This window comes from Haemaphysalis longicornis, unplaced genomic scaffold, assembly GCF_048455015.1.
Source record: "Haemaphysalis longicornis isolate Haplotype H1 unplaced genomic scaffold, Haemaphysalis longicornis Haplotype H1 scaffold_4, whole genome shotgun sequence".
NCBI lineage: Eukaryota > Metazoa > Arthropoda > Arachnida > Ixodida > Ixodidae > Haemaphysalis > Haemaphysalis longicornis.
This window is the reverse complement of record NW_027526361.1, coordinates 57,144,222-57,159,782: the sequence shown is the minus strand read 5'-3', so window position 1 is coordinate 57,159,782 and position 15,561 is coordinate 57,144,222. Positions and strand designations below refer to the sequence as shown.

At 49.0% G+C, this 15,561-nt stretch overlaps 1 protein-coding gene across 4 annotated transcripts in view; it reads right to left on the bottom strand.

Moving 5' to 3' along the window:
• The window catches only part of LOC144178741 (fasciclin-2-like), a 92,522-nt gene that overhangs the window by 26,256 nt on the left and 50,705 nt on the right, over positions 1-15,561 (bottom strand). For all 4 annotated transcript variants that reach the window (XM_077706822.1, XM_077706824.1, XM_077706825.1 and 1 more), the window contains exons 3-4: positions 1,790-1,941; positions 382-651 (exon numbers count right to left, since the gene is read on the bottom strand). In XM_077706822.1, coding sequence (XP_077562948.1) covers positions 382-651; positions 1,790-1,941 — 422 coding nt within the window. The remainder of the gene's footprint in view (positions 1-381; positions 652-1,789; positions 1,942-15,561) is intronic.

Genomic DNA, 15,561 nt, shown 5'->3' with positions numbered 1-15,561 from the left:
AACTTCATGGATGTTCAAAACAAAGAAAGCTATCGTATGCTTCTGTCACAACAGTATGCAGAAGGATTGAAAAAAAAGAATTTCTTAAACAAGTGAAGTCCTACTTCTATGTTCAGTAAATGTTTTCCCACTCCAAAAAGAAATAAAGTCAAGCTAAGCCAAACCTTATTTCATGTGCCAACCCCACCTGCTTGGGTAAGTCTCGTCAAATTTAGCATAAACTATGTTCTCATAATTTCAGTGGCGTCGGCAAGTTGAGCCGAATCAAGCCAAGCCCGATATTGTCTTTCGATAACTCCAACAGTGTGGACAAAGGGAAGTCTCAGTGACACTGGGCTAGAGTGAAAGGAAGGCGAGGAAGGGGAGCCCGAGCAGACTCACTGTAGACGTCGACGGAGATGTTCCTCTTCTGGAACTTTCCCGTGACGGAGACCATGGCGGACACGACGTACACGCCTCGGTCGATGTCCTTGGCGGCCTGGATGGCGATGCCGTCCTCCTTGCCCTCGTAGCGCTGGGGGTCCAGCTCCTGGCGGTCCTTGAGCCAGCTGACCAGGGGCACGGGATTGCCCCGGACGCGACACCGCACTTTGCCCGGCTGGCCCATGATCAGGTGCTGGCGCTGGGGGCACTCCTCCCACGTGATGTCGTCTGCGCACCACCGGGCATCCGCTCACTCGCAGCAGACAGCAGAGGGGAGGAGGAAACGACGTGGCAACCATGGGCAGGAAGTGAAGCACCACCAAACACGAAGCAACACGGGGGTTCAAAAAGAGCCTTTTAATGACACGACGACAACAGCGCTTTGTATCGCACATGCCGTTTTGTAACCCCCGCTGTGTTTCGTGTTCGGCAGCACTTCATTTTCCGCCCAAGATGTGTGGAAATGCAGAGGCCACAACTTCAGTGAGTACTGACAATTTTAGCACGAGAATTTACATGGATGGAAACTGCTGTAATTGAACTTGATTCAATAATAAACATTATCGGATTATCCGTTTCAGGCTATTAGATGGGCTAAACCTTTGCAAGCAGATAAGCTCAAGAATCCCAATGTGTAAGGGTTTTGCCGCTTAGAAGCTATACTGGAGGCCTTAAAGGGACCCTGCAATGCATTTTAAAACTTTCTTCAAAATCTTACATGCTTTCAGACCACAGTCAACAACCACATTCTCTACATAAAATAGGGGGCCACAAAGTAACTCAGCCAGAGATTACCGCTCTACACCCTTCAGACAACTTAGAAACTTGCTCAAAAGATTTTCCCCTCTTTCCTGGTCTCTACATTCTTTGAGTGCTCAAATTGGGTCATTCGGGGAATGTTCCGGCCATTGGTCGGCTGCCGTTCACTGTCAGCAATAAATGCATTCCCCAGCCACTTGAAGAAAATCGCCAGAAACAAAAGGCGCATCTGCTGCGGCGAGCAAATCGCGCAGTGCCACTCTGTGCTGCCGATAACCACAGATTTTGCGGCACTTTTAGGCACAAAGGAAAGAGTGAAAGAATTGCATCAGTAGTGTTGCAGGGTCCCTTTAAGTATCCCAAAATCACTGCAGTCTGATTTCACATTAGCACTACCTCTTATCTCACTGCACTCACATGAGAAACAAACATGAGAAACAAACATGAGAAACACGCGGTTACAAATGGTCCAGATGGAACATTGCCGAATGCTAAATGAAGAAATAGCAAAAAAAAATGCAATGCAAGGCTATTTGAACTATTTCTAAGCATAAGAAAAGTTGTAAGCTCCGTTTTCAAGCACGCTAGACTTCCAAGGGATACTCACGGTAGAAAGTGATGTGAACAGTGATGGAGAGGGGTATTGTGCTGCTGTAGAGGGCACTGCATGTGTAGGAACCACTGTCCTGAGGAGAAGGCTTCTCAAAGGAGAGGATGTAGCTGTCGCCCGACAGGATCACCTGCATGCCCTCCTCTTGGCTGGAAAAAGAAGAAGAAAAGGAAGACAACCATGTTTCATCAGCATTTGCCAAACAGGTGTACCGTGCCTTGCCAGATGAGATTCCAGAAAAAGTGAATATCGACTCCTGGCAAATTACAAGTAGGACAGTACGAGAAGCACACAATAGTGAACTGCGCATTCTTTCTAAGACACGTGCCAGCGACAACTCAACTCTTAATTGGTCTGCGGGGGTAATCTAGCTAACATTCAGTCTGGGTAAAAGCCCAGCTTTGGCTGAAGTGAGTTGTTTATCTAACAAGGTTCTGCTGCGTCGTGTTATCCGCATTACACGCGGTTACAAATAGCTTTAAAAATTGCGGCAAAACTCCTTGGGACAATATTGTGCCTGGCATTCACGGTTGAATCCTCTTCGTTGCAGTTTAATTTCAGGCACTTGTTTCCCAATTCGTTGCAGCGCTCCAGCTGAACGGGCGATGAATGTGTAGTTGCCGTTGTTGGATAACATTAGTTAACGGCCGGACGTAACCTTGCAGGTAGGCAGTCACTAGCAGCGGCGGTATGAGTCACGGCACAGCGCCGAACACGCAGGAAGCATACGCGGCAGCGAACGACAGTATTTGTTCGTTTATTTTTGCTATAGCAAACGGCGACGGGGCTCAACTGCACCCCTCCCCCCTCCGCCACCTCTAAAACAATCCTGCACACGCCCACTGCTAGGTTACTATCTTAAGAATGGCACGCATTTAAAGCTAAGGAAAGGAACGAACGGGGAACGAAGATAAGGCTCCGGTGTTTTTAGGGGTGCACGCTGATAAGAGCACGGTCGGGTGAAATCAGATAGGCACGGCCGCCAGCCGGTAACGCGGGTCAGGGGTACGAGCAGGTTTGCTCCATGGCAGAGAAATAAAGAGCGCAACGAGCCCGGAGCGGCTGCTGCGGGGCGAAACGAACTCGACCGCAAGTTTTACTAAAAAGAAAAGGAACAAAAAATGACTGCGAATTAAAAAGAATTTAACTGGTTTTCGTTATATTTCAGTGAACCCGTTATATCTGACCTCTGCTAAAAAGGTTTTTGCGTGGGAGTACTTATCAATGCTTCAAGAAATTTAACGATATGGTTACTTCGCCAACTCAAAACATGTGTGGGAACCTAGGACGACGTAAACGCGATGGCGGAACACAAAACGAGCAGCTTCGAGCAGTTTGTGGAGCAGGCGAAATGCAGTTTTGGAGCGGGCAATTTTCGTTCGTTTAAAACTCACGCGCGCATCACCTAAAACCACGCAAGCCCGCATAGTAGTCAAACGGACGTCAAAAAACACGGATAGTGTGTTCATTGCTGACTAACGGCAATAACTTCTAAAAGCAACCGTGTTTTACGAGCCTTCACGACTTTTTCTGGAAAACGTTTCGGTACCAAGGCCCTCCGAAAGCATCCCCTGGCGTTCCTTCGAAGGCGCACACATTGTCAGCCAAAGCTTTCAACTCATGCCGCTAGAGGTGAGGAGCTCACATAAAGCTTCCTCGATTATCAGTCCCGGATCGTCCGTGGACTGCCCGAGACGCGCTCCGGCGCTCGATTTTCCCATGTATTCCTATGGGACCTCCGGTCCGCACGCAGTCCTCGGACTGCCCGCGGACCGTCTAGGACTGGTAAATCGAGGAGGCCCATATACTCAACATTTCCCCTGGCTAGATCATTTCGGCCTGAGGCGCGAGGTACGAAGTTACAATAGTTTTCAAAATGAGAAAATGATCGGCTAGTGTTACCGTTTATTCTTAGTGTAAAGAAACGCGTTAACCTGTTCATTAAAATTTTAATACCCCTGTCACACGGCAAATCTAATGTCCTTCAAAATGAATGACATTAGCTGCTAATGACATTCGGTCCTGCCGTGCGGGTCTACACGGCAAAACAAATGTCATTTGATTGTGACAGCCGTGACAATTAACGAGCTCGCAAAACCGCAAAATTATATTGCAAGCGCATCTAGAATACTTTCAAACGTAACATTTAAAAAATAAGAGAGACATAAAAAAGGATTATTTTTAAAAATAAAAATTAGAAAATCACCGGTAGACATCACAATCATCAGTAGACATCACAAGCCGAGACAAGTCTGCAAAAATCCGTATTAGGGTAGCGCGCGCACTGAGGCGGGGATTTTCTTTTTTGCTAGTACTTGTTTGTCTTTCCTTATTTGAACAACAACACGAAGAGGAAAATGTAATTTTACTGACAGTTTTTAGAAACAGTATTCTTTGGCTTATTACTGAATTTTTTTGTCTAGTGACGCGCTACTGCTGTCGAGGCTACTCAATTGGCCGCTAACTGAGGTCCGGGACCTCAGTTAGCCAGTAAATGTCATTCGCCTCAAATGTCATTCGGTATTCTCGTGTAGCGCCGAATTAATGACATTTAGAGCGAATGACATTTGATCTAAATGTCATTAGATGTGCCGTGTGATAGGGCATTCACTCTGATTGTCATTAATTCGGCGCTACACGAGAATACCAAATGACATTTGAGCCGAATGACATTTAGCGGCTAACTGAGGTTTAGGAGCTCATTCAGCAGCCAAATGAGCAGCCTCGACAGCAGTGACACGTTACTAGAGAAGTGCAGTAACAAACCAAAGAATACTGTTCTTAAAATTGCTAGCAAACATATTTTCCCCTGAATGTTGTTTTTCAAATAAAGAAAGGCAAACAAGTACCAAAAAAAAAAATCTGGCCCCCAAAACGCGGGCGACCATAATACAGATCTTTTGTGGATTTTTCTCGGCTTGTGATGCCTAGTGATGTCACCCAAAACGGAATTTTTTTATTTTTAGAAAATAATCATTTGTTATGTTTAAAAAAATATTACGTATGAAAACATTGTAGGTGCACTTGAAATTTTGTGGTTTTGCGAGCTCGCTAATCAACACCGCAATCACTACCAAATGGACGCAGCCAATGACATTTGTTTCGCCATGTAGACCCGCACGGCCAAACCGAATGTCATTAACAGCTAATGACATTCACTTTGAATGACATTAGATTTGCCGTGTGACAGGAGTATAAATGCTTCCACGGTCCCCGGAACCGCTCAGGCCGCCGAACGGACAGCGATCTACGCATGCGCAACAGTGCAGATCGGACGCCGTTATGTCGGGCAGACGGGAAAGAACAAAGGGGAAAAAATAACCGTCGCAGAAAAACACCCATCCCTTTTTGCCTCCCCACCCCTTGCGGCACGCCGAGTGCTGCCCATCCCCGAAGACGCGCGAGGACAATCCGCTAATTGAGGTTCCGGGCAAGGTGCTGAGCGTAAAGCCCCTAAAAATTACCGCAATGCGCTTTTCGAATGCACTCTTGCTGCCCGAACTTGACAGCGCGTGTCGTGTCAGTCCCTCAAATCGCAATGATTAGGGGCCACGCGACGTATTACGAAACTGGAAAAAATGTCCACTATCCACCGCACTGAGTTCTAGCCAGCGATGAATTATGGTAGAACTTGTTCTTTTTTAACCTACGTGTATTAAAACACGCGCGTTAAGAGATTTCGCTGCGCTTGAACAATAAGTTTTTCTTTTCCGTGAAAGCTTCGTTGGCTCGTTAGGTACACGCACTGGGTCCTACATGCTAATTACAAACGTAGCCAATTGGGCGAGTAGAAACGCGTCTTTTCCGCAAAATACGATCTCTTTTTGCTTTGGCGTGCAACAGCAGCGCCACTATGTGGCATCCACTAAAACCTGCAACCACGCGGGCTCCGCCCCAATAGGTGACGATGCAACGCCCAACGTTCTGCTTCATGTTAAGCCTAACCGCGAACAGTCAACCGCCACACGCAGCTTGAACACTCAACATTACAGCTGCCGGACGTTAAAACTAGATACAGCACTAGCAGGGGCCAGAGGCGATTGGCCAAGGCTCTCAGTTATAGTAACGGGAGGTACGGAAAAGTTGCTAAGGATAAAGACACGGAACACGCCAACTGACCTTCGTCGCCCACAGTCGAACAATTCGGCGACTGCCCTCCAACAACACAACACCGACATGGATGAGCCACCTTCCACTCGGCTCCACCATATTATGTATATACAGATGCCAGTATTGAAGACGCTGACTTCCGCTGCCATTCATTGCCCTAGCCATCCAGCCAGGGGTTTCCCCAGGCATCGAATCAAGGGGGGGTGTCTCAATGGCTCTGGGGGGGAGGGGGGGGGGGTTCATAAACTAGAAAAGCTGTTTTTTTTATCCCAATAGTTAAATAATAGACGTCTGTTAACCAAACGCTCATCCCCGTGACGTACGTTTTTTTTCATTTTCTATATATATATACACACACCTGAGAGGCGGTGCTTTCAAATATTCAATCTAAGAAAAAACAAATTTAAAGAAATTCATTTTTTACCATGAAAGGTCCGTATTCAGTTTTTTTTTTAATTTCTCGCCATTTTTCAACGTATAAGGACATTTTCGAACTTGTTACCAGGGCCAGTGACGAAATTTGAGTTCTTGAAACAATGTTTAGGTAGTACACGAATTATGCAGCACTTATAAATCAGGCACCGATTGTACGCTCCCGATTTATTAAAACGCCAGGATTAGCTTCCGTAGCGCTTCGCCTCGCCAAATTGCCCATTTTAAATGTACATGCTAAAAGAGCTTCTGCAAAGATTACGCTTGTAAACAAAGAACGGCATCGAATCAATGAAGAAAGTAAATTATGTGTGTTTACTGCACTTAGTTCAAGTCAAAGTTGGCCTCAGTCGAAGTAATTTTGGGTGAGTGCTTGTCGATATATGCTTTGCTCGTAGCTTCAAACCACTTTGACCCTTTCCTTTGAAAGCCTTTTTTGTGTGCACATACTAACTTGCCACGAGCTGTCGAAAAAAAGGAAATAAATACGTGCAACGCTAACAGCCAGCTCGGGGGGCGCACTTTTGTTTATTTTGCCCGAGGCTACTGCCAAGAATAGCAGACGGGCAGCCCGCGCATGCGCAGATCGATACTGAAAAAGGTCCATATAAGGACTGACAAGAGTGAAATTTGGGGATTCAAGGGGGGGTGTCCAGAAAAACTAGGGGGGGTCTACACACCCCCTAGGGGGGGTGTAGGGAAATCACTGCATCCAGCCCTAAGTAAGATATCCAGATTTAAGGCCCCGGAACCTCCAGCATCGTTCTGTGCGGACCTTGTAGCCATTAGAGAGGATCTCCTGGCTCTAGCCGGACTCACTTTGCGACCCTGGGCTTGCATCGTAATTTGCACCGATGCCCTTCAAGTAGTCCGCCTACTATACGGTTAGTCAGCCATAGCCCTATGCTGGCCCAGAGTATTCACCACCTTGCGGCACGAATTGCTGACAATTAAGATACTGATTTAATGAGTTCCGCGTGACCTACTGACTGCCCACTGCAAGGCAGACGTAGAAGCCCGGCTAGCAGCCACCATTCCATCTCCGACTTCCCCGTTAGAGCTGGATGATGCGACTCTCCTGCTGACTAGAAAGGAACGCCTCCGGTGCCGCACTCGTGCTCTAATTCCACCGTGTGCTGCCACCCCCCCCCATCCCCCGGGTCTCACCCGTGCCGAGGAGGTTGCGCCTAGGAGGATCGGGAACCAACATCAGAGGATCGGAGAACCAACACCACCTATAACTTATCTAGGTGGTGTTGCCTTAACTCCCGCCGTGACCCGCCAATGGCCTCACTTCAAAGATTGTTTTCCAGACTCCGGTTGCCCAGTTTGCCACCGCAGCGAGGCAATAGCCGACATACACCCCTTGCTGTGGTCTTGGCTCGCTTTGCGTCCTACGAGGCTGCGACATCTTGCGGCGACGGGCCTCCGCGTAGACGACGCACCCGCACACAACGCATGCTTATATGGGCACCATCATCGTTCCCTCCTAGACTTTATACGCGAAGCTAACATTCTCATGTCCATCTAACAAACTTTCCTCACCCTAAACTCATGCTCCTTATGTATGCCCTGTGGCAAAAGAAAAAAGGCTCTAAAAACAGTTCAGCACGCGCCACGACGAGCTTTGCGATGGTTTCGCTGCCTCGCCAAGCAGCGCAGCGGTCACCGGCGATCCGGGGAGCTAAAGCGGCGTCCACAATAACGGCATATCCATCGGAAATTGGCACTAATGTCTTCGCATTCCCTACAGCAATTTTCCTAGACTTTATCAAGGAAGCGAACCTTTTCATGTTGATATAATCACCTTCTTTATCATTATCTAATCACACTCACTCACCTATGCCCCGCAGAAAAACATGTAAACGCTTCGTCGTCTGCACTGCTGAGTCTCGTAAAAAAAAAAGCAAAACGGCGAGTAGAAGGCTCGCTGTGTGTAAATAATCAATGGGCGCAGGGTGCCGGAAATGAGAACTGCTGAGAAGGTGAGATGATTAAACGGCTACTTCTAATGCAGAACAGGCACGAATGGGAGTCAGGTAACGAAAGGTGGACGATGCTTCCCGCATGAATGGAGAGTGGCCTTCCTTGTGCCGCACATGAAAGAGAAAGCAGCGCCGCTCGGGTGCGAAGCTCATAAACCGAGACCACCAAGGAATTAACAGAACGAAATTCCGCCTCTGGCAATGCTCTGAGAGCACGGTGATAGCTAAAACACGAGCGTGAAACGAAGTCAACGTGCGTCCGATGAGCCCGAAGAGCATTCGTTTCTGGAATGAACGCGTCGCTAGAAACGCCTGTCTAATAGGCGAGGGCACGGGGCGAGGGTAAACCTTGTTTGAGCAACTGCCCGAAGCCTGTAACGCACGCACTCACGGGGCCAAAACAAATTGCTAGGTGAGGAGGAAGTTCCTGGGTAGGCTTCGCACGCCGTTCTCCCACGTGTAACAACATCGGACTTGATAACGCGCGGAAGACCTCCTTTGCGCCGATCGGTTCTCGCAATGGGAACGACGGTTCCTGCTTCGTTCCCACGTTCGCCCTGGCAGGAGCGGTGCTCACGTAACCGATCGGTGCGTGCTCAGCCATTACAGTAGTTCACGCGTATACTTGGGGCCATCGGCAAGGACAACTTCAGTTGTGTCACACGCGCAGGCAGGGATCCTTATCACGAAGGCGCACCGGGCGGGAGTGCAGAGCGGCCTTTCTACATTGGGACTCAATCAAGCGTTTAGAAAGCCCGACCGGCCCGAAGTTTCGCCGTGGCTGCATCGAGCCACCAGGCGGTATCACCCAATCCGTTCCCCCGAAAATGGGGCGCGGTCAAATGCGCTCTAGAAGAATCCATCAGGTACACTCGCGCTCACTCCTCCCCCCCCCCCCCCCCCTTTTTTTTTCTTTCCAGGTCAGGGGACGTAAGCACCCGAGTCGAACTGGAGGAATTTGCAAGCGCCAGCAGATGGGCCCTGCCAAAACGGGATCTGCGGGGATCCGGTGACGGCCGGCGCACGAGCGATGCGCAGATATTCGTTAAAAAAACAAAAAGAAAACAAGTAAGAACGAACCCGCAAATCGCGAAGCCGACGAACGGCACGGCAACCCGGCGATGTCAGCGCGCGTAAGAACAAAACAGCAGGGCTGAGCTGGAATAAGCTTTAACAGCGGCGGCGGCGGGCACGGATGGTGTCTGGAAGTGCTGCTGACCCGACAAGACGAACAGGAGAGAGGGTGACGAAGAAAAAACCAAAGGAGAGTGGAAAAGAAAAAAAATCTCGGAAGCGGTAGATCGGGGTAGGGGCGAATGGAGTTCAGCAGTTCACGCGCGGGAAGGGGCAGACGGCGGCAGCCCAGGCTTCTTATTCGGGGGGAGTCCGGAATAGGCCTCGCACCGGCTTCCCGACCCAAGGCGCGCACAGCCGCGGCCCCGTAGCGAGGGACCCTGAACCGAATGACGCGCTGTGCCGAGAAAGAACGGGGGAGCATGACTAAGCGAGTGACGGGGGAAGGGGAGGAAGGCACCGACACGCCCACGTCGGTGTGTTTTATGACGTTTATCTAGGCACACTTTAGAGACCCCGGTACCGAAACTGGGTCACGCGTGTAATCAACTAATTATAGCCACCAGAAGCTGTGATTCGAGTACATTTGACGCGTTGGAACGACGTTACCGAGGACGCGGCAGAAACATTTGTTGCAACTCCGCCTCTTTCTTTTTAACGTCCAACGACCGAGAAGCAATGTCGCCGCCATTTAACAGTCGACGCGCATTCTCCCTCGCGTCCCATCGGACAGTGGCACTCAATTCACTATCAGCGAACGAAATTTGGTTGCCGGATCCCAGAATAGACGCCTTCTAAACACTTATACACCCCGAACCCGGAACTTGTTTGGGCGATGGCAGACAACGATTTCCAGTCGGGTCGTTCGACTTCCCACGATAAAAGCGCTCCCGAGCTATTCCTCGGCCGCTACCTCTTCCCGGAGTCCGCGCGCGGCCATATCTACAGCTCTCCCACCGAAGGTTTTTGTAGAGCACGCAGACGGCGGCGGGGAAGAAAGGCGGGTTCCAATCGGACCCGGTCGCACGGTCCGTGCTTTGCCCCAGGCGGCTGTAGTCAACGCGGAATGCGGTGCGAATAGCTGGAAACGTACGCCGGTGCCCAAAACAAGCGAATTTTAAGAAACTGGAGCTTGCTCAGACGGTCGGCCAAACGTTTTAATAACCTCAACGCGGTTGGACTTCTTTGGGTCTTTTGTTGCCACAAGAGAATTGCAAATGAAGTTTGCATTTTAACGATGTCGCAATTGCTGTGCAAACCGGCGATGACTGACATGCGTTTAATTCAGTAGGTAAATTTTAAGCTCTTCAGCCAAACGCTTTGAAGAGCTGTCAGCTTCCAGTAAATGTTTCTAATTAAAACCTGCTTCACAGTGAACAGTTGCATACATTTCACAAACAAGGCGACTCGGAATGAGACTGTCATTTTAGAAGTTGCAAATTGATGCGACCAGGACATGACGTCACAGTCAAACTTATCATGATCGCATAATTAGCGTAGCTAGTGGCTTGAAAGTTGCGCATAATGTATCACAGGCGCACTCTAGTGTTCAGGATAAGCGCAATTATCAACTCGAAGCCCGAACCGTACACCGTTCTCGCCATTCTTGGGGCCCAAAAACCTTCAACGCACTGCTTCACAATAGCCACCTATGTGACTGCGTACCGAAGCAGTGGAGGGCTACGGATTAATTTAGGCCAACGGGTGGTCTTAAACGAGCACCACACACGGGCGCTTTCGTCTCTTGTTCAATAAAATTTTGAACTTTCGGGAAATCTGCATTATTGTGGAAATGCCGGGCTTTGCCGGTTAGCCATTTCCCGTAACTTTTTTTATATATTATTTTTTTGTAATTAGAAATTTCTTTGTACCAATTATCTAATTTACGCTAATATAAAGATTATAGGTGGAACTTCCGCTAAATCCGCATTACTGTTGAAATGCAGGTCGTTATACGGTTTGCCATTTTCCTGATTTTTTTATTTATTTATTTATTATGTGTTATTTATTTTTTTCAAAATTTCGTTCGACCAATTATCTCCATTTACGCTATTACAACGATTACAGGTGGAAGTTTCGCGATATCTGCATTATTGTGGAAATGCCATGCGTTGTACTTTTAGGCGTTTTCCGTAATTTTTAATATTCTTCTTTCTTTTTTCTTTTTTTTCAAAATTTCGTAACGCCAATTATCTCCATTTACGTTGTTATAACGATCACAGGTGCAGGATGTCATACGGTCCTGGCTGTGGCGGTGCTCGGCAAAGAATGCTATGCATTAAAAAGTGGCCAGGAGCCGAACCCGCAACCTCGTCGCGCTCAATTGAGCAACGCCTTGACCACGGGGCCACCACAGAGCGAGCCCAGTACGTGACAAATTACAGTCGGAGCCGTCAAACACGGCACGTGTAGACGGCGATGTACGACGTAATCCAACACCGTGACATGCACCCGCCGTGTGTCAGCCAGCGGCAGTCGCGACAGCTGCGAAGCATTAGCGCACGCAACACCTTGCGCCGCTGCGGAAAACACGGGGAAATAAAAAAAGAAAAATGATGCGGAAAGCATCAACAGTGCGACAGGTGGGGAAAGCTTTCCGCGTTCCTCCAGTGCTAGTTCAGCGCCGCCGCGAGTGCCACCAGCTGCGCGATCGTTTCGCAATGGCTCCCCAGTGCGTTGACGCAGATCACCCGACCGTACGCTGACTGCGCGAGATGTCTTTCGGTGTTCTCTCATTTACCCGTATCCCCATGGCGATCCCTGTTCGTGAACTGAGCGTGACCTGTAAATCGAGGCGCCTACATATAGGAAAGCACGATTTTTAAAGACGACACTCTTTCTTGGGCTACTTAAAACTGAAAATTTTGGTCTGTGAGTATGTCCCTCTATTCAGCCATCCGGCCAAAAGTTATAAGCATTCTCAAACGAGAAGTTTATAAAACATTTCCGAACAACTAAATCTAGAACCATACTGGTGAACATTGTGGAGAAAAAGAAACATTAAGCACATCTGAGGCAAAACATCAGTGCACAAGTGGTACTCGCAGTGTTCTTTCGATTGAAAATGGATGCGCGCTTGATATGTGTGATAGCAGGAGGAATGAACATTTACCTCGAGCAAAACGGGGGATGGCGGAGAATGGTTCACTGTGATGAAAATGAAAAAAAAAAAATTGCGTTGGAAACATTTTTCACCCCAAAATACAGAAAGAGTTCGCGCGACCCTGGACCTCGTGGCAGTGCTCCAGGTTCATCAGTAACAAACGGTTCCAATAAATGGCGCGTGAGCAGTGGAACGAGGCAAAATCGAATTCACTTGAGCTAACCCCCACTGTGGTTGTCGTGGGAGGAGCTAGACGGGAGGGAAAGAGCGTGAGAGGTTGGCGGGAAAGGGAAGAGAGGCGTTTACCTGGCAGAGAGAGAGAGAGAGAGAGAGAGAGAGAGAGAGAGAGAGAGAGAGAGAGAGAGAGAGAGAGAGAGAGAGAGAGAGAGAGAGAGAGAGAGAGAGAGAGAGAGAGAGAGAGAGAGAGAGGGGGGGGGGCGGCTCTTTATTAGAAAAGCAGAGAGGTGTGCCGGCATTTACAGTCGCCCACATGCTTTTCTGCTGTGGGTGGGGGATGGGGGAAGAAAGAACTGGGCAGGAAATGAAAAAAAAAAACAAAGAACTCGCGGACTTGGCGCAATAACGGACTTACATGTATATTTTTGTTCTGACCTTGGGCCACGTAATTTACAATTTTTAAATTAGACCAATTTCATCCAAATAAGAGAACAAACTCCGTAGAGCTTGGCGCTGCTTCGAGGGACAAATCCATGGTCCTAAAATAATTGAGAGTAATTGGTCCCTGTTCTAGACGGGAGAAGACAATCGCCTTCCGCCGGCATGTGCAGCGAAGTAAGCAGATGGGGCCATTTTTAACACGAATGTGTTTTATTCCCGGATCCACAAAGATTTGAATGACGCCATATCCGTCACGGAAATGACGCCAGTTCAACGAAGCAAGCTGCCTGTAAAGGGTGCACCCCTGCACACGGGGGTCTTCCTGCGGAGAAGCAGCCTTTAGCACTAAAGAGTATGTTATACTTAGGGTTAGTCGTTTTCGGGTTTTATATTTTAATACGAAAGTGTTATGCCGGGATACACAAGATTTCACTGACGTCACATCCGTAACGGAAATGACGCCAGTACACCTTTGCCGAAGCGACCCGCCAGCAGGACGTCGCTCGCCAAGCACGCACACAAGGCACCCGCCAACCCGCAAATCATGATCAGCCGCAGATTTCACTCCACATTTCACTTTCGTGTTTTACCGATTCCTATGAGGAAGGAATCAACCACAGTTTTTTTTATATATATTGCTGGAAGCTGGCGCTCGTGGTGCCGTTTCCCAAATCCTCGTCTGTTGTTCGGCGCTATATGACTCATTGCACCTGCTCGTCGGGGCAGTATTGAGCAGGACGACATCTCCCCGAAGACCACGCTTGCCAAGCGGGGTGGGAACGCGGACCAAGTGTACGCGTGCAGCCGTGGCCGCGCGCGGTAAGCGGCCAAAAGCGGAAAGAACATAGGCAGGACCACCATACCGTGTTTGCCAGAGCAAACAAGGTCGAGGCAAGACACTGTGTTTGCGTGTACCGCGCCGCGTTTACGGTGTCGTCCGCGGACCCACGCCCCCGACGAGATGCGCCCGGACACACCCACGACGCGCATCGCGCAAGGCCGCACGCAACCACGAGTGGTGCCCCCCACGATGCGCGTCCCTCGAGTGAAAGCGCCGCCACTGCCGAAAATAAACACATGGATAAATGTCATGCGTGTATATTTATATATGCGTGTATATATATACACACACATTTGTAGGGCAGAGGAAGAACAAGTGGGAGAAGCCACTAACCAATCATATTTTACGATCGCAGTCATGGCGGTAAACTATAAAAAAAAGCTGAGCCTCTTAAAGGTGAGCCGCTAACATCAACGCTGGCCTCGCGAAGAACTGGCCTTCACGCACTCAGAGGGATCGACCCCAGTGACTGCGTTGCGGACGGACGAACGAAGTCACCGGGCAGGCGTCACCATCGGCTTTGGGCCCGTGAATTGTGCGTGGCAGCCAGTCGGTTGCTCTGGTCGCTTCGCTCTGCCATTGCTCAGCGCTCTGCTTTCGCTTCCTCGGCAATAAACCCCTGCTACTAATAGTGCAGATAGTGTTGCATGAACGTACAGTTTAAGTATATGTACTGTGCAACATACTGGACAACTCGGAATCAGGACAACTTGGTCTCGGAAAATGTGGTCTAGGACAATATTATACCGGTCAATATGGTCCGTCACTGCGGTTCGTCAATATGGTATCCTTCAAGTCCCGGACAATAGGGTTCCGGTCAATGTGTCCCCCTCATGTCCCGGTCAATATGGTCACCGTTACGATGGTCCCGGACAAGAAGGTCCCAACTGGAAACCCGTACAATATGGCCCCAGGTCAGCTTGAAGCATGCAAGGCATCTTGGTGCAAATTATCACGGTTATCACCCACATGAGTCGGTAACTGAGGGCATGTTTCCTTTACGCATTGCTATTATTTTTTCATGCTGGCCGCACTAGCCGGGATACGGCCCCGTTCATCACATGCGTTTTGGCATATTGCAGTGGAGTGAAGCGGAAGTGAAGAACGATGATGATGATGATGATCGTTGGATGTTTATGGCGCAAGGCCAACTGGGGCAAAGAGCGCCAAAACAATAGTCGATGATAGGGGTGAAACCTTAAACACTAACTAAAATCAACAAAAACAAAAGTGAAATCACAACACGACAATGAGCATGGCTGGTGTATAGGGCCAGATTCCATGATGCGTGATAGGAAATGAGGTTTAAAAACTTGACGTTGGACAAATACTCAAACACACGTTTCACGGAAACAATGGCATCATCACCTAGGAAAAACGATGGATGTAGGGGAATATGTTGTCTGCAGAGTTCTCTGAAGTGTTTGTGTCGTGTTGTGTGGAGTGCCTTGCATGCGATTAGTATGTGCACTACGGATAGGGCCTCTCCGCACCTGCTGCAGTGGGGTCAAGTGAAGAACGATCCAGCAAGGGAAGGAAGCGCGGCAGGTGAGGTTGCAGAAAAGGGGGCCGATATCACAGAGTAAACGTCCTGGATGCTTGGAGG